The sequence below is a fragment of the Oryza sativa genome, chromosome 12 (genome assembly GCF_034140825.1).
Source record: "Oryza sativa Japonica Group chromosome 12, ASM3414082v1".
NCBI lineage: Eukaryota > Viridiplantae > Streptophyta > Magnoliopsida > Poales > Poaceae > Oryza > Oryza sativa.
This window is the reverse complement of record NC_089046.1, coordinates 12,571,765-12,591,141: the sequence shown is the minus strand read 5'-3', so window position 1 is coordinate 12,591,141 and position 19,377 is coordinate 12,571,765. Positions and strand designations below refer to the sequence as shown.

The following is a 19,377-nucleotide window of genomic DNA, read 5'->3' as shown; positions in this document are numbered from 1 at the left end:
GATTAAGGGTTTTTCTTTTATAGTAAAAACACAGAGAATCTTCTAGAAATCATAACTAATTCATCCGAGCTCCGATTAAATCCATTCAAGTCTCAGTAAATTCATAAAAATGTGTAGAATCCATTAAAAATGGCTTTGTTATCTGTTTCAGTAGTCTTATAGCATGTTTTGCTTGTGTGCTTTGTTTGTCGCGTAGATTTCGCCCGTTTCGTCGATTCGCGGTTTCTCGAAGACGTTGCTGTGGCCTCATCAGTGCGAGAGCAAGGCAAGTCATACATTGCAATTGATCATATTGTACCCAATTTACAAATGTCCCGTATTTCTATTAAATATTGCATTGTTTTACAATATCATGTGGGATGGGTCCTATTACTCAGCTATATGTTGCTTCCCTTACGCCATTGATAACTTGGGTATTAAAATGACTAGATGTTGGTTTAGGAGATGCTTAGCCATGCTTAGTTCAACTAGTGCACAAAAGGGGACCACATTAAAGCATAGACTTTGATTATTGGCAATAGCTTTGGATTAGTGCCACCGCAATGGTGTTGGTTAATTAAAATACACTACATGGTGGGCTGTGGGTGCATGGTTTTGCTAGACGTGCCCATGGCGATTAAGGACCGGTTCGCGGGATGCCCTGGAAGAACTTATCGTACTTACCACAAGCCAGCGTGGGCAACGGCTGGGCTTGTAGTGTAGCTTTTCTCTAGCCGACGTACCCAGGCGAGGGTGGGCGTGATGGAGTTGGGTCGGCCGGGGTGTCCGGTTGATCGGCTTCCGGATTCACCGCGGCACGAAAGGGGGGCTGCCTGTTGCCTACTGGGGACGGGGGCGAACCCTAAGGTGTGGTGCGATCGGTTAGAGAGGGTTATGCGAAGGGTCCTGTCACGGCCTCTTTCCGGTATGTCGTGGTGGCATGTCGGCGCACGGGAACGTGTCGTGGGGCTGTGTCTTGTGGGTACAGTTGTACACCTCTGATCAGAGTAAAACTATTCGAATAGCCGTGCCCACGGTTATGGGCGGTCGACCAGATTCACCGTGATTAGTTTCACCCTAGTTAGCTTTTGGAACTGGTTAGTTCAGGTGGTGGTTTGGGCCTGTTGCAACGTGGTGTAACGTTGGACGGTGATTGGTTAATATGGATTAATTACTACAACTGTTTTACTGCTTTCAACTGCTGCTTTGAAATGCCGGCTTTATGCAAAAGAACCTTTAGCCTCCCTTGGATATATCTTGCATCATACCTCCTCTTCCGGTATGACTTGCTGAGTACAGTGGGTAGTACTCAGTCTTGCTCTCTTTTCCCCCACACCAGAGTTGAAGTCCTTCTCAGTTGAAGATGTCTCGAAGAGGTTGGTTTCGTCGCTGCCGTCAAGGATGCCTGTGGAATGGAGTCGCCCGCTGCAGGAGTCAAGTCTTCAGGCTTAGCTCGCTTTTATCCTTTTCCGCTGCATTTGTAATCTTTTATATTTTTGTTAGACGTGGGTCTGTATGTCAACAGTTGTTGTTTGTGTACCCTGGCTGGTCCTGGACAGGGGTTTAATACACATTCAGCTTAAAAATTCTGGTTCGTGAATTTCTGGGCGTGACAAGTTGGTATCAGAGCCGACCTTGACCGTAGGACAAGCCAACTGGAAAACCTAAGAGCCCTCTGAAACCTTTTCATCTGCACATGCCTTTTTCACCCGGATTTGTTTCGGGAAAATTTAGGGTTTTGCCTCTTCGGTTTGTGGGAAAAATCTTGGTCGTTCATTCGGGTCGGATCTTTAAAATTAGCTCGGTCTAGGGTTTTAGAAAAAATTATTTGGAGTTTATTTGACTTATTTTATGTATTAAGTTACGGTTTAGTGAGTCGCATTAGTGTCTTTATCTGGGTTCATGAAAAATGTTCTATGCATAAAAATCATCATGCTCGGCAAGTTACTTGAGTCATTTGTTGCTTTATTTAATTTGGTTTTGAGCATGTGTTGGTTCCTATCCCTTGTCTACCTTAGAAGTCAGACCTGTTCTTCGATCGCAAACGCCGCTCCGAGCTTCAGAGTCGCCGCCCTTAGCTTTATCGTCTTCTTAGTCTGTTTGCGTGCTAGTTTTTGTGTTTGGGTTTGTTGCTTGTGGGTTAGTCGGCGGTCGATATCATGTGTGAGTGGTATGACAGCCTTAATTAGGAGTTGCGTGCTTCTTTTTCAGTGTTTTAATCAAGATTAAGATAATTGCCCTTAAACTTATAAGAAAGATTAGTTTCTGAGCCATCTGTTTTCTTCCTTTCTCTTATTTCTACCTATCCTCGTCAAGATGGTGAAGACAAGGAATGATCCCCGTGACTCCAACGACGCCAGTGGCAGCGAAGAGCAGACAGATGAAGCTCATACCAGTGGTGCACCTGGCAGTAGTTCATCTCCGCCGCCCGAGAACCCAACAGTCACTCAGATGATGACAATGATGATGCAACAGATGCAGCAACATTACCATCAGATGTTGCAGCAGGCGCAACAGAACCAGCGGTTTGGTCCTCCACCATCACACCTGTCCAAACTGTTAGACTTTCTCCGCATCCAGCCACCTACTTTCTCAAGCACCACCAACCCAATGGAGGCCAACGACTGGCTCCGTGCTATTGAGAAGAAGCTGAACCTTCTGCAATGCAACGACCGAGAGAAGGTTGCTTTTGCTACACATCAGTTGCAAGGTCCTGCTTCTGCCTGGTGGGATAACTACGTGGCGACCCGTCTAGGTGCAACGGAGGTTACTTGGGCAGAGTTTTGTCAAAACTTTAGGAAGGCACAGATTCCTAAAGGGATTATGGCACAACAGAAGAGAGAGTTCCGTGCATTGCAACAAGGAACCAGAACGATTACAGAGTACCTGCACGAGTTCAACCGCCTCGCGCGCTACGCTCCCGAGGACGTGCGCACCGATGCTGAGAAGCAGGAGAAGTTTTTGTTTGGGCTCGATGATGAATTGACCAACCAGCTAATCTCCGGAGTCTATGAGGACTTTGAGAAGCTTGTGGACAAGGCTATCCGCCAAGAAGAGCAACGCAACAAAATGGACCGAAAAAGAAAGGCAGCTCAGATCAGCTTTCCTCAGGGGAACGATCAGAAGCCTCGCTTCATGACGGGACAGCTAGGTGGGCCTTCCACCCTGATCGTCTGTCAGCACCGTCCCTATCACCCGAGTAACTTCAACAACGATTACAACGGTGGCAGTCACAACAACAGTAAGCAGCACAACCACAACTCGACTCCACCCCCACTAATGGCACCAGCTCAGTCAGATCCGCCAGCTGTGTCAGTTCAGTCAGAACAACCCAAGAAGGGGGCTGTAGGAAAGCCAGGACCCTGCTTCAACTGTGGCAAGCACGGCCATTTTGCTAGCAAGTGTCCGAAGCTGAATCGCACTAGACCCAGGTTCATCCAGGCCCGCGCCCATGATGTGTCTGCAAAGGAAGCACAGGCAGCACCAGAGGTCGTGCTGGGCACGTTTCCAGTGAACTCATATCCAGCAACAGTTCTCTTTGATTCAGGTGCCTCGCACTCTTTCATTTCCAAAAGATTTGCTGGGACGCATGGATTATCGGTAGTGGAACTTAAAATACCGATGCAGGTTCATACCCCTGGAAATGATATGAGGACAGCACACTATTGCCCCTCGGTGACTATAGAGATCAAAAGATCACCGTTTCTATCCAACCTCATCCTTCTCGAATCTAAAGACCTGGATGTCATTCTCGGAATGGATTGGTTGACCAGAAACAAGGGAGTGATTGACTGCGCAAGCCGCACCATCACCCTAACCAACGACAAAGGGGAGAAGATCACCTTCCGTTCCCCAGCGTCGCAGAAGTCCGTAGCGAGTCTGAATCAGGCTGCTATTGAGGGTCAGACAGAAACAGTGGAGAAAAGTCCCAGGAAGTTGGAGGATATTCCTATAGTACAAGAGTATCCTGAGGTGTTCCCAGAAGACCTCACTACAATGCCACCGAAGAGAGAAATCGAGTTCCGAATCGATTTGGCACCCGGGACTGCTCCAATTTACAAGAGGCCGTACAGAATGGCAGCTAATGAGCTAGCAGAGGTCAAGAAGCAGGTTGACGAACAGCTCCAGAAAGGGTACATCCGACCGAGTACTTCACCTTGGGGTGCTCCGGTTATCTTTGTGGAGAAGAAAGACAAGACTAAGAGGATGTGCGTTGATTATCGGGCCCTTAATGAGGTCACAATCAGGAACAAATATTCGTTGCCCAGAATTGATGACCTGTTTGATCAGCTAAAAGGAGCTAAGGTGTTTTCCAAGATAGACCTACGATCAGGCTATCATCAGTTGAGAATTCGGGAAGAGGATATTCCCAAGACAGCCTTCACCACTCGGTATGGGTTGTTTGAGTGCACGGTTATGTCCTTTGGACTCACCAATGCACCGGCTTTCTTCATGAACTTGATGAACAAAGTGTTTATGGAGTTTCTTGACAAGTTTGTCGTGGTATTTATTGACGACATACTTATTTATTCAAAATCAGAAGAGGAACATGAGCAGCATCTCCGTCTGGTACTCGAGAAATTGAAGGAGCACCAGCTATATGCCAAGTTTAGCAAGTGTGACTTCTGGTTATCGGAGGTCAAATTTCTGGGTCACATCATTTCTGCTCAAGGCGTGGCAGTGGATCCATCAAATGTGGAGTCAGTTACAAAGTGGACCCCACCAAAGACAGTTTCTCAGATCCGGAGTTTTCTTGGACTTGCGGGCTATTACCGTCGGTTCATCGAAAATTTCTCCAAGATTGCCAGGCCCATGACACAGTTGCTAAAGAAAGATGAAAAATTCAAGTGGTCAGCTGAGTGCAACCAAAGTTTTGAAGAACTCAAGAAGAAGTTAGTCTCTGCACCAGTTCTAATTCTGCCAGATCAGACAAAAGACTTCCAAGTCTACTGTGATGCATCTCGCCAAGGGTTAGGATGTGTGTTGATGCAAGAAGGCAGAGTGGCCGCATACGCTTCGCGACAGTTGCGTCCACACGAGACCAATTATCCCACTCATGACCTTGAGTTGGCAGCAGTGGTTCATGCTCTGAAAATCTGGCGGCACTATCTTATTGGCAACCGCTGTGAAGTATACACCGATCACAAGAGTCTGAAGTACATCTTCACTCAGCCTAACTTGAATCTCCGACAGCGAAGATGGCTGGAGTTAATTAAAGATTATGACATGGGGATACATTATCATCCAGGCAAAGCAAATGTGGTAGCAGATGCTTTGAGCAGAAAAAGCTATTGCAATGCCTTATGCACTGAAGACATGTGTGGCAAATTGCAGCAAGATCTTGAGCACCTAAATTTGGGCATCGTGGAACACGGGTACGTAGCTGCCCTAGAGGCACGGCCTACGCTCGTGGATCAAGTCAGAGCAGCTCAGGTAAATGATCCTGAAATAGCTGAGCTAAAAAAGAATATGAGGGTCGGAAAAGCCCGAGATTTCCATGAGGATGAGCATGGCACAATCTGGTTGGGAGAAAGATTGTGTGTGCCTGACGACAAAGAACTGAAGGATCTCATACTCACAGAAGCTCATCAAACTCAGTATTCAATTCATCCCGGCAGTACTAAAATGTACCAAGACCTCAAAGAGAAATTCTGGTGGGCCAGCATGAGAAGAGAAATAGCCGAATTCGTCGCACTCTGCGATGTTTGTCAGCGAGTCAAAGCAGAACATCAGAGGCCCGCAGGACTGCTACAACCCCTTCAGATCCCGGAATGGAAATGGGAAGAAATCGGAATGGATTTCATAACAGGTTTGCCCAGGACATCATCGGGGCACGATTCAATCTGGGTGGTCGTGGATCGACTCACCAAAGTTGCTCATTTCATTCCAGTGCACACTACCTATACGGGGAAAAGGTTAGCAGAACTGTACTTAGCAAGGATCATGTGTCTGCATGGGGTACCTAAGAAGATAGTATCTGATCGAGGGAGTCAGTTCACTTCAAAATTTTGGCAGAAACTGCAAGAAGAATTGGGGACTCGTTTGAATTTCAGCACGGCCTATCACCCGCAAACTGATGGTCAGACCGAAAGGGTCAATCAGATCTTGGAAGATATGCTGCGAGCGTGTGCGCTCGATTTTGGTGGAGCATGGGATAAAAGTCTACCGTATGCGGAATTCTCTTACAACAACAGCTATCAGTCCAGTTTGCAAATGGCACCGTTTGAAGCATTGTACGGACGAAAGTGCCGCACACCACTTTTCTGGGATCAAACAGGTGAGCGCCAACTGTTTGGGACAGAAGTGTTAACCGAAGCAGAGGAGAAAGTCAGGACCGTCAGGGAAAGACTGCGAATCGCCCAGTCTCGGCAGAAGAGTTATGCTGATAACCGCCGAAGAGAGCTTACTTTCGAAGCAGGGGATTATGTGTACCTTCGTGTCACTCCGCTCCGGGGAGTACACCGGTTCCAGACGAAAGGCAAATTGGCACCACGCTTTGTGGGACCATACAGGATTTTGGAACGCAGAGGTGAAGTCGCTTACCAGCTAGAGCTTCCATCTAATATGGTTGGTATCCACGATGTGTTTCATGTGTCTCAACTGAAGAAGTGTTTGAGGGTACCTGAGGAACAAGCTAGCTCAGAGCACATTGACATCCAAGAAGATTTGACCTACGTGGAGAAGCCAATTCGTATCCTGGAAACCAGCGAGAGAAGGACCAGAAACAAAGTAATCAGATTTTGCAAAGTTCAGTGGAGCCACCACTCAGAGGAAGAGGCCACCTGGGAAAGAGAAGATGAATTAAAGGCCGCCCATCCGCACCTCTTCGCCAGCCCTTCCGAATCTCGGGGTCGAGATTCCGTTTAAGGGGGGTAGGTTTGTCGCGCCCAGAAGTTCTTTTCCGTAGCAAAACTCAATTAATAAATGGTTGGAAGAAATTATTTGTTTAAAGGCAAGAGAGAAACCCTAAATTAATAAATGCAAATAATAATCGGAATCGGCATGTGGAATTTTTCTTGGGTTCTACATGTCAAAATACGCTAACAAGATTTTTAGTGGAATTTTCAGAGCATTGGAAATAATTTTAACCAATTAAAAATGAGCAAGTGCAATATTAAATCCCTGGGAAAATCCTTTTTCCTTTTTATCTTTTCTTTTCCCTCCTTTTTCCTTTTTCTTGGGCCTGGCCCATTCCCTCCCGCGCCGGCCCGCTTCACCTCCCCTCCCCGAAGTCCATCCAACCTCCCCTCTCCTCCCGGGCGCCGACAGGTGGGGCCCACCTGTCGGCCCCTTCTTCCTCCTCCAGCCGACGGCACCACCGCCGCCGAAACCGCCACCGACGCCGCCCGCCTCCCCCGCCTTCCGCGCCCCACTCCGCGCCCCGCGCCCACGTCGCCACCCACCATCCCCACTCCTCCCACTCGCGCGTGCACCCCGCAACGGAGGGATTCGAATTCGAATCTCTCTCTCTCTCTCTCTCTCTCCATCCCCCACGTCGGCGAGAAATCCGGCCGCCTCCCGGCCTCGTCTGCCCCTCCCGAGCCCATATAAACCATCCCCGCGTTCTCCTCCTCCTTTTTCCTTTTTCCATCGGCCGCTCCCGAGCTCTCCACCGCGCCCGCACCGTGCGCCCACCCACCGCCGCCATCTCCATCGCTCCGGCCGCCTCTAGCAGCCGCTAGGGTCGCCGCCGCACCCCGCCATCGGCGCCGCCGCGTCCGCCATCCCGAGGTCCACCTCGTCCGCTGTTCTCCCGTCTAATTCCATCGCCGGAGCTCGCATCTCCTCGCACTCCGGTTAGCTTACACCATTGCCGTCGCCTTCAATCGGCTATGTCGTGCGCCATGGACCACCTCCCTCTCTCTAATCCCTCCCAACCTTCTCTCTAGGTCCTTCCGCTTCCCGTCCGCCGTCCATCAAGGTTCGCCGGTCGCTCCTCGTCGCCGTTAGCCTTCGCCTCCCTCCGCGTCGGCCGGACTCCTAGGTGAGCACCGGGGCCCCTTCCTCTCTCCCTTTGCCGCGCCGCCCGCCGCGTAGCGCCGCCGCTAGGGCCGCTCGCGCCGCCGCTTCGTCCGCCGCCGCCGTCTTTGCGCCGTCCGCTGCCGCCTCCCGCCGCCGGTTGCCGTCGCTGGCGACCGTGCGCGCGCGCCGCCCTCGCCATAACCGGCCGGCCGGCTTGAAGCCGAGCCGGACCGACCGGGCGCCTCGCCGTTTCCCCCCCCCCCCTTGTGACGCTGCCCGGTGGGTCCCGCCTGCCAGTCGCCCCCTCTCCCTCTCTCCTGTGCCTCTGTCCAGTGGGGCCCGCATGTCGGCGCCGCCCCACCCCTTGCTGACGTCAGCCCTGGGGCAATATTGCGCAATAAATTGATTAAGGGTTTTTCTTTTATAGTAAAAACACAGAGAATCTTCTAGAAATCATAACTAATTCATCCGAGCTCCGATTAAATCCATTCAAGTCTCAGTAAATTCATAAAAATGTGTAGAATCCATTAAAAATGGCTTTGTTATCTGTTTCAGTAGTCTTATAGCATGTTTTGCTTGTGTGCTTTGTTTGTCGCGTAGATTTCGCCCGTTTCGTCGATTCGCGGTTTCTCGAAGACGTTGCTGTGGCCTCATCAGTGCGAGAGCAAGGCAAGTCATACATTGCAATTGATCATATTGTACCCAATTTACAAATGTCCCGTATTTCTATTAAATATTGCATTGTTTTACAATATCATGTGGGATGGGTCCTATTACTCAGCTATATGTTGCTTCCCTTACGCCATTGATAACTTGGGTATTAAAATGACTAGATGTTGGTTTAGGAGATGCTTAGCCATGCTTAGTTCAACTAGTGCACAAAAGGGGACCACATTAAAGCATAGACTTTGATTATTGGCAATAGCTTTGGATTAGTGCCACCGCAATGGTATTGGTTAATTAAAATACACTACATGGTGGGCTGTGGGTGCATGGTTTTGCTAGACGTGTCCATGGCGATTAAGGACCGGTTCGCGGGATGCCCTGGAAGAACTTATCGTACTTACCACAAGCCAGCGTGGGCAACGGCTGGGCTTGTAGTGTAGCTTTTCTCTAGCCGACGTACCCAGGCGAGGGTGGGCGTGATGGAGTTGGGTCGGCCGGGGTGTCCGGTTGATCGGCTTCCGGATTCACCGCGGCACGAAAGGGGGGCTGCCCGTTGCCTGCTGGGGACGGGGGCGAACCCTAAGGTGTGGTGCGATCGGTTAGAGAGGGTTATGCGAAGGGTCCTGTCACGGCCTCTTTCCGGTATGTCGTGGTGGCATGTCGGCGCACGGGAACGTGTCGTGGGGCTGTGTCTTGTGGGTACAGTTGTACACCTCTGATCAGAGTAAAACTATTCGAATAGCCGTGCCCGCGGTTATGGGCGGTCGACTAGATTCACCGTGATTAGTTTCACCCTAGTTAGCTTTTGGAACTGGTTAGTTCAGGTGGTGGTTTGGGCCTGTTGCAACGTGGTGTAACGTTGGACGGTGATTGGTTAATATGGATTAATTACTACAACTGTTTTACTGCTTTCAACTGCTGCTTTGAAATGCCGGCTTTATGCAAAAGAACCTTTAGCCTCCCTTGGATATATCTTGCATCATACCTCCTCTTCCGGTATGACTTGCTGAGTACAATGGGTAGTACTCAGTCTTGCTCTCTTTTCCCCCATACCAGAGTTGAAGTCCTTCTCAGTTGAAGATGTCTCGAAGAGGTTGGTTTCGTCGCTGCCGTCAAGGATGCCTGTGGAATGGAGTCGCCCGCTGCAGGAGTCAAGTCTTCAGGCTTAGCTCGCTTTTATCCTTTTCCGCTGCATTTGTAATCTTTTATATTTTTGTTAGACGTGGGTCTGTATGTCAACAGTTGTCGTTTGTGTACCCTGGCTGGTCCTGGACAGGGGTTTAATACACATTCAGCTTAGAAATTCTGGTTCGTGAATTTCTGGGCGTGACAGTGCCCCAACCGTTCCCCGTCGCATTTAATGCGGCGTGGCTGGTCATGCGCCGCCCAGCGATTGACGTGCGTCAATCGCCTTGACTAGGCTGTGACCGGCCACCAGCTGATGGGACAGGCGGCAAGGCGCCCACGACCTACCCTGTGTTAGGTGGCGTGGGGGTAGGTATGCCCCGTCCCATCAACGGCAGAGGATCGACGCTCGTCCGGTGCATCCCTTGCGCGTGAGCCCTCAAAAGTCTCCAGGAATTTATGAAGGAACGACAGGGGTGTTCCCCTTGTCAGGCGAAGGACGGCTGGGGCCCACCTGAGGATGAGCGAACACCTTAGTTTCGGCCTAAGGCATGGGCGGCAGCTCGACCCAGGCCGATGCGGGCCCCTCTCTAGGAATGAGAGGTGTAGAGGCGGTGCATGTGGTATCCCCTTGAACTACAAAAGGAGGACCTTGCCCACTGAGCGAGGGGACGACTCTTGGAAGCTCGAACCCTAGGAGAAGATGAGCCAAACGTCTCTCTGGTTTGGGATCCCTTGTAACAGCTTAAACATAAATCCACACACACAGGAGTAGGGTATTACGCTCCCTAGCGGCCCGAACCTGGATAATCTCATGTCTTCCTCTCAATCGCCACGGACCCCGCCAGCTTAATCCACGGTGAAGATATGCTCTTGATCATCGCGCCCAATCTCCTGGCCGAACTCACAAAGGGGCGCCTCATGTCCTCTCGGCTAGAGAGGATCACTCCTCGACAGTTGGCGCGCCAGGTAGGGAGAAGCCTACGCGTTTGTGAAGGTGTCGTTTTTCTTCCGCCCCAAGTTTCCATCCATCCTCAGCGACCATGGTTGAGGTAGTGGAGGAAGTGGTGGTGGCGTACACTCCCACTCCTGCCGGGAGTGAGGATGGTAGCGGGAGTCGCGATCCCCGTCACCACTGCCGGGATTCTCTGACTCCCCCTCGCCGCAGCCCCCGACGGCGGGAGAACCCCAACCGATCGGGAGGCTGGGCCCTCTCCCCGCCGCCTGATGGGGGGAGGCCACACTGCGCTGAGGTGCGTCGCTGCCTCACCTACGGCGACGGCGGCATGCCCCAGGGCGCACTTCAGGCGGGAGGGGACCACTTGCGGCACCCCCCCGTCATCCCAGAGCCGCAGACCCCCGTCCAGCGGTGGCTGGACAACGTGGCTAACCTGGTCACCGCTGCCCAACAGCAGCTGGCCGTCGATAGACGGCCCGTGACTACTGGTACCTCTGTTAACGAGCAAATTTGGTAAGATATGAACCAGGTTCAACCAGTGTGTGTTTTTTTGCATCAACAACCTCCTGTACCTCCATTGCCCTCTCCTCGTTAGTGAGGAGGAGGGCCCGTTGGTTGGCCATGATTTCACGGCGATCGACAGCCCAGACGTCCTCGACGCCCTCGGGAAGCCGAGGGCATCACGATAGTCTTTACGGGGAGCAGGAAGCTCGAATCAACATCGAGCGCCGTAGGGATGAGCGCCGTGCTGCCCGCATGGGGGACGGTGCCTCCTCATCCGGAGTGTCGCGCCGCCCTCCTGCGCGAGGCGGCCACCCCTCCACGCCTCCGTCCGGCGGGGCGGGGTGCAAGGCCTTCGTTGCGAGTGTCCGGAATGTCCGGTGGCCCCCGAAGTTCCACCCCAACCTCACTGAGAAGTACGACGGCAGCGTCAACCTCTCCGATTTCCTCCAGATCTACACCACAATCACCGAGGCTGCGGGGGGCGATGATCGGGTCATGGCGAACTACTTTCCCATGGCCCTCAAGGGTCAAGCGCGAGGCTAGCTCATGACCCAGCCCCCTGACTCCATCCACTGCTGGGAGGATCTGTGCCAGCAGTTCGTCACGAACTTCCAGGGCACATACCCTCGCCCGAGAGAGGGGGCAGACCTACATGTTGTGCAGTGGAAGGACGACGAGTCCCGTCGCTCATATATACAGTGTTTCTGCCAGTTCCGCAACACTATCCCCTGCATACCGGCCCATGCGGTTGTCTATGCGTTCAAGGGCGGCGTGCGGCATAACGGCATGCTCGAAAAGATCGCCTCCAAGGAGCCCAAGACCACTGTCGAGCTTTTCCAGCTGGCAGATAAGGTGGCTCGAAAGTAGTAGGCGTGGGCCTGGAACTCCTCCGGCTCTGGCACTGCGGCTGTGGCCGCCCACGAGCCCTTTTCCCGCTCCAAGTGGCGGGACAAGAGGAAGAAGAGGAAGCCGGCCCACTCCGACGACGAGGGCCACGTCCTTGCCGCGGACGGTGCCTCTCGGCCCCCGCGGAAGGAGAAGGCCATCAGCAGCAAGCCGAGCACCACCACCGCCGGCGAAAGCCGTTCGGCGGACAAGTGGTGCTCAGTGCACAATACTTATCGGCACAGTCTTGCTGATTGCCGCATGGTCAAGAACTTGGCCGAACGCTTCAGGAAGACCGATGAGGAGAGGTGGCAGAGTCACCAGATGGGCAAGGCCCCTGCGACCTCCGCCGATAACCTGCAAGGGGAGACCAAGAAAAAGGTCCCAGCCGACGATGACGGCGACAGCGAGGACCTGGAATTCCAGGAGCCTTAGCAAACCGTCGCCACACTCAACGGAGGGGCGTCCCATCGCAGCTTCAAGGCCATGAAGCGAGAACTTCTCATTGCGGCCCCAACCCACGAGGCGATGCGCCGGGCGCACTGGTCGGAGGTGAAGCTCACCTTCGATCAGAGCGACCACCCCACGGTGTTTGCCCGTGGAGGGGAGTTGGTGTTGGTGGTCTCCCCGACCGTCTACAACGTTAAGCTGAGGCGCGTCCTGATCGACGGTGGGGCGGTCCTTAACATCATCTCCCTGTGGCCTTTGAAGCCATAAAGGCCCCAGGGATGAAGCTTCACCCGTCGCTGCCAATCATCAGCGTGATGCCAGGACACACGTGGCTTCTGGATCACATCGAGCTCCCGGTCGCGTTCGGCGACCCCACCAACTTCCGCATTGAGCGGCTAGACTTCGATGTGGCAAACCTAAATTTGCCCTACAAAGCGGTCCTAGGGAGGCTCGCGTTGGTGAAGTTCATGGCCGCCACCCACTACGCCTACCACCATATGAAGATTCCAGGACCCAACGGCCCCACAACCATCTGCGGCGACGTGAAGATCTACCTAGCCTGTGCGGAGCAGCGCGCCGACACTTGGTGGTGGCCTTCAAGCCAGAGGAGGCCGGTGGAGCCCCGGAGGCCTCCACGTCACGTGCCTCCAAGAAGCGGATCACCTCAGGTGACGAGGTGCCCATCAAGGAGATAACCCTTGGCGGAGACCTGTCCAAGACCGCCAAGATTGGCGGTAACTTGGACACCAAATATGAAGATGCACTCGTCTCCTTCTTGCGGACGAACTCTAACATCTTCGCTTGGAAGCCGTCGGACATGCCCAGGGTCCGCAGGGAGGTGATCGAGCACCGTCTCGCCGTGCGGCGGGGTGCGCAACCCATCTGGCAGAAGGTACAGCGCCAGGCCCTAGAGCAGCAAGCCATCATCCGTGAGGGCGTGACGTGGCTCCTGGAGGTCGGCTTCATCCGAGAGGTCATCCACCCAGAGTGGCTGGCGAACCCGGTGGTTGTCCCGAAGGCCAACAGCAAGCTCCGAATGTGCATCGACTACACGGACCTCAACAAGGCATGCCCCAAGGATCCCTTCCCTTTACCACGCATAGATCAGATAGTCCACTCCACTGCAGGGTGCGACCTTTTGTGTTTCCTAGATGCCTATTTAGGATACCATCAGATTCGCATGGCTAGGGAAGATGAGGAAAAAACTACTTTCATTACTCCTGTAGGCACTTTTTGTTACACAACTATGCCTTTCGGTTTAAATAATGCAGGCCCTACTTTTCAACGCATGACTCGTATTAATTTGAGTAATCAAATAGCACGCAATGTTGAGGCTTATGTCGATGACTTGGTGGTAAAGACACGCCACCAAGACACGTTGCTTCAGGACCTGGCAGAAACCTTCGATAGCCTTAGGTCTACGCGCATGAAACTGAACCCCGAAAAGTGTGTGTTCGGTGTGCCGGCGGGCAAGCTTCTCGGGTTTCTAGTCTCATAACGAGGCATAGAAGCTAATCCCGAGAAGATAAGCACGATAGAGAGGATGCGCCCCCCCCAGCCAGCTTAGGGATGTGCAGTGTGTCACCGGATGCATGGCCGTCCTAAGTCGATTCATATCGAGGCTGGGAGAGAGGGCGCTACCTCTATTCAAGCTCCTGAAGCGTTCCGGGCCGTTCGTGTGGACGGAGGACGCTGACCAAGCTCTTAGCCAGTTGAAGGCTTACCTCACCTCCCCTCCGATCCTAGTGGCCCCGGGGCCAGAGGAATCGCTGCTGCTCTACTTGGCCGCGACCCCCCCAGGCGGTGAGCGCGCCCTCGTAGTGGAGCGCGACGAAGATACCCCGCGAGCCGCGAGCCCAGTCATGGGAAGGAACCGGGGCCCCCCTTAACCGGCGGTGGCCCCTCGTTCCCCAATGGCCCGATACCCAACACCCCTGATCCCCAGGGGGGAGGTCCCGAGACCACCACGGGGGAGCAGGAGGCACTGGTGAGCGGCCCCGAGGCCACTCGCACGAACGCGGAAGGGAGCCCACCGGGTCCCACGGGAGACGAGCGCCCCGAGGCAGGCACCCCTGATGATAAAGACCGGCCCCGCCGAAAGGTGCAGCGGCCCATCTACTTTGTTAGCGAGGCGCTCCGGTACGCGAAAACCTGATACCCTCAGGCCCAGAAGATGCTGCATGCAGTGCTGATGGCCTCTAGGAAGCCGTGCCACTATTTTCAGGCGCACTGGGTTTCCGTGGTGACATCCTACCCCCTCGGGCAGATCCAGCACAACCGAGAGGGTACCGGACAGATCGTCAAGTGGGCCATCGAACTAGCTGAGTTCGACCTACTCTTCGAACCGCGACACGCGATAAAGAGCCAAGTCCTAGCCGACTTCATCGTTGAGTGGACGCCGGCGGACGATTCCGACCTGCCCTCCGACCCCTTCCTCTCCGAAGGTGGGGGGGGACCCGAACGCCGAGATCCGCATCGGACAATGGGTGATGCACTTTGATGGTTCTTTGAACCTTTAAGGCACCGGGGCCGGAGTCATGCTGACTTCGCCAAGCGGGGATGTCCTCAAGTACGTCGTTCGTCTTGATTTCCGAGCAACAAACAACATGGCGGAATACGAAGGGCTCCTTGCAGGACTAAGGGCAACCGCAGGGATGGGCATCTGCCGACTCCTGGTCCTGGGCGATTTCCAGCTGGTCGTAAACCAGTTCTCCAAGGAGTACCAGTGCACCGACTCGTAGATGGACGCCTACGTCCGCGAAGTGCGACGCCTGGAGCGCCATTTCGACGGACTCGAGCTCCGGCACATCCCCAGACGCGACAATGCGGTCACTGATGAGATTTCGCTGCACGCGTTTGCGTGAGCCCCACTCCCTCCAGGGGCCTTCGAGGAAAGGCTCACGCAGCCATCAGTGCGCCTATATCCCCCGAGGGTTCTGTTGGTATTTCTTACAATCACAGATAAAATCCACAAGCGCACGGATATACCGATGTAGCACTTCCCCTACAGAGTATTCCAAGGGTATCGAATCCAAGGGAACGTGTGTGGTCAGATCTTCCTCTGCTTCATCCAAGGACACCAAGTAGATAATAGGCTAGGATAGATAGGACTTACTAGTGAGAAACAGTGTCTAGGGAAAGCTTAAGTTTAATCCTAACGCAACACTTCAAACACTGGCAACCCGTTGTTCCCAGATGTCATTCTACTAAGTACCCGGACAGGGAGGACTTAAGTGATATTGAGGGTTGTCACCACCTCTACACCTACCTCAAACGTACTATGGGATACGCAGCAATTACTGGATAATAATTACCTAAACACCACGTCTAAGCAATTAATATCTACTTTAGTGTTTATAACTCACCAAAGCAATCACTATATTTTAGTTGATTATAGTGAACAATAATTCCGTATTCTATTTAGGAACTAACCAAGAGATAATTCTTACAAGATAAATCTAAATTACTTAGGAAGGATATTATATTGAATTCAGAGTAATAAATAGAATAAAAGAAATGATAGAAGATTACCGACAACTCCGGAATTCTTCCGACTTCTTCTACTCTACTCTCTTCCTATTCTAGTATCTACCCTATAGTTGAACAAATGGTTTCACTCATTCACTCATTCTTTCATTCCTCATGGAACGGTCAGGATCATCTCGGTGAGATTCCAACGCTCAGGATCGCTCCCACATCCCACCTCGAGATCCACCTCCCACCTCCCTCGCGCTCCTCTCCACTCCCTGATAGCTCCCTTCCACGCGAGTCACGACGCCGCTGATCCGCCCACGCCGCTCCCTTCCACGTGAGCCACGACGCCATCGATCCGCCCACGCCGCCGTCCTCGACTGTCGCACCGCTGACGCCACCGTCCTCGATTGCCGCCGCCCTCGAGTGCCGCCAATCCGACGCCGCCGCCATCGACTGCCGCCGATCCGCCGACGCCGACGTCCTCGACTGCCGCCGTCCTCGACGATCCGCCGACGCCGCCGCCATCGACTGCCACCAATCGGCCCACGCCGTCGCCATCGACTACCGCTGATCCGTCGACGCCACCGTCCTTGACTGCCGCCATCCTTGATGATCCGCCGACGCCGCCGCCATCGACTGCCGCCGATCCACCCACGCCGCCGCCATCGACTGCCGCCGATCCCCGTCGTCGCATCAGTCGTCTCGCCGCCACCGATCCCCACCGCCGGCTCGCCCTCAACCCGATCCCCATTGCCGTCGTCGCATCCGTTGTCGTCCAGGAATTCCGTCGACGCGATCTGGACCTCGCCGCCACTGATCCCCGCCGCCGGCTCGGCCTCAGCCGATCCACATCGCCGCCGTCGCCGGCGTCTCCCCGCAGGTCAGTTTCGCGCCGCCGCCACTCACATCTCCTCACCCTCGTGTCACGCCCAGAAATTCCCAAATAGAATTCCAAGCAGAATGTGCATTAAAACCCCCATCCAGGACCGGCCGGGGTACACAACGACAAAGTTGACATACAGATCCACGTCTTACAAACATCATAAAAGTCTTACATAAATGCAGCGGAAAATTAAAAGATAACTGGAGCTAAGCCTTGACTTGGACCGCAGCGGGATCACCACTCCACAGGCATCCTCGACGGCACGGACGAAGCCTACTCCTCGGAGAAACCGCCATTTGACGCATACTCAAACTCTGGGGTTTGGGGAAAATAGAGCAAGACTGAGTACTACCCACTGTACTCAGCAAGTCATACCAGAATAGGGGTATGATGCAGGGAATTATCAAAGGATAGATAGAGTGGTTCATTTGCATAAAGCGAGCATTTATAAACAGTAGTTGAAAGCAGAAAAAAACAGTTGTAATAATTAATCAATATTAACCATCCACTGTCCAACGCTACACCATGTTGCAACAGGCCCAACCATCCACCTGAACTAATCAGTTCCATCAGACTAAACTAGGGTGAGACTAATCACGGTGAATCTGGTTGACCGCCCATAACCGCGGGCACGGCTATTCGAATAGTTTTACTCTGATCAGAGGTGTACAACTGTACCCACAAGACATAGCCCCACGACACGTTTCCGTGCGCCGACATGCCACCACGACATACCGGATAGAGGCCGTGACAGGACCCTTCGCATAACCCCCTCTAACCAAGCACACCACACCTCAGGTTTCACCCCCACTCCTCGCGAGACAGCGGGCGACCGACGACGAGCGGCGGCGCACGGCGAGCGACGGTGGTGCGACCCCAAGCGGCAAGGCAGCGGCGCTAAGAGGGAGAGGGGGAATGACGACGGGGAGATGCTCACCGGGGTTCAGCCGGCACGAGGGGGCGACGGCGAACGGCGGCGAGGGATGATCGGGGGACGATGGCGAACGGCGGACAGTCTCCGGAACCACCTAGCGAACAAGTTGAGAGGTGTTAGATGGAGAGAGGAAAATGGGAGAGGGCGAAGACGCCGGCCGAAGGCGGCGGGACTGGCGGTGCTCACTGGCGCACGGGGCGGAGAGGGTTCCAGCGGTGGATTCCGACGGAGGAGAGGTGGACGTGACGGCCCGCACGACGGCGAACGCGACGGCGTCAACGGCGCGGCTCGGCATGGCGTCTAGCGGCGGCTAGTGGCGGCGGCGGCGGAGAGGAGGGCGACGGCGCTAGGGTGATAGAGAGCACGGGAGAACTCGGCGAAATGGGGAAAAAAGAGAGAGGGGAGGGCGGTGATGCTTAAATAGGGCAGAGGAGGCTCGGACGTGGCCGGGAGTGGCCCGATTTCGCTGGCCGACGTGGGGAGGTGGAGGTGGAGAGAGAGGCGGGATTCGAAAATCGATTCCCGGCCAACTTGAGCGCGGGCGTGGGCGGAAGAGAGGGGGAGTGGGCGCAGGAGATGCGGGCGACGTGGGCAACATGATCCGGAAGACGCGGGAGCGAGGGCGCGGCGGCGCCGGCTGGAGGTGCGAGACGGGCCCGACAGGTGGGCCCCACCTGTCGGCGACCCGAAGGGAGGAGGCGGCCGGCTCAGTTGGACCTCGGCCTTCGGCCGGCCCAGCAGGGAGGGGGGAGAGGAAGAGAATGGGCCAGCCGCCCATTCGAAAAGGAAAGAAAAAGGGGGAAACAGAAAGAAAAAGAAGGAAATGAATTTCCAGGGAATTAAATATTGCTTGTGCTCATTTTTAATTGGTTAAAATTATTTCCAGAGCTCTGAAAATTCCACTAAAAATCTTGTTAGCGTATTTCGACATGTAGAACTCAAGAAAAATCCCACATGCCAGTTCCGATTATTATTTGCATTGATTTATTAGGGTTTCACTCTTGCTTTTACGCCAGTATTTTCTTGAGACCATTTATAAATTCAATTTAGGCTTGGGAGAAGAACTTCAAGGTGTGACAAACCTACCCCCCTTAAACGGAATCTCGGCCCTGAGATTCGGAAGAACTAGCGAAGAGGTGCGGATGGGCGGCCTCTAACTCATCTTCCCTTTCCCAGGTTGCTTCTTCTTTTGAGTGGTGGCTCCACTGGCTTTTCCATATAAGTCAGGTCCTCTTGAATATCGATGTGTTCCGAGTCGGCTTGTTCCTCGGGTACCCTCAAGCATTTCTTTAACTGGGATACATGGAACACGTCATGGATGCCGATCATGTTGGATGGAAGTTCTAGCTGATAGGCAACTTCTCCTCTTCGTTCCAAGATTTTGTATGGCCCCACGAAGCGTGGTGCCAACTTGCCTTTCGTCTGGAAACGTTGCACTCCCCGGATGTCACATCCTGATTTTCGTTTTAGGATTTATAAATTATTTAATAAATTATTATTAGAATTTATATTAAATATTCATTAATTTACAAGTGAAGTTAAATGTGGGAAATAAAA

General features: G+C 53.4%; 1 protein-coding gene across 1 annotated transcript; it reads left to right on the top strand.

The window, feature by feature from the left end:
* Positions 1-2,295: 2,295 nt before the first annotated feature.
* On the top strand, positions 2,296-6,780 carry LOC136354541 (uncharacterized; the record flags this gene model as incomplete). The annotated part of the gene is made up of 4 exons (XM_066306044.1): positions 2,296-2,745; positions 2,974-4,284; positions 5,314-5,412; positions 5,701-6,780. Coding segments are annotated over exons 1-4 (2,940 nt in total), but the record flags the coding sequence as incomplete, so codon positions are not given.
* Between the last annotated feature and the right edge of the window lie 12,597 nt (positions 6,781-19,377).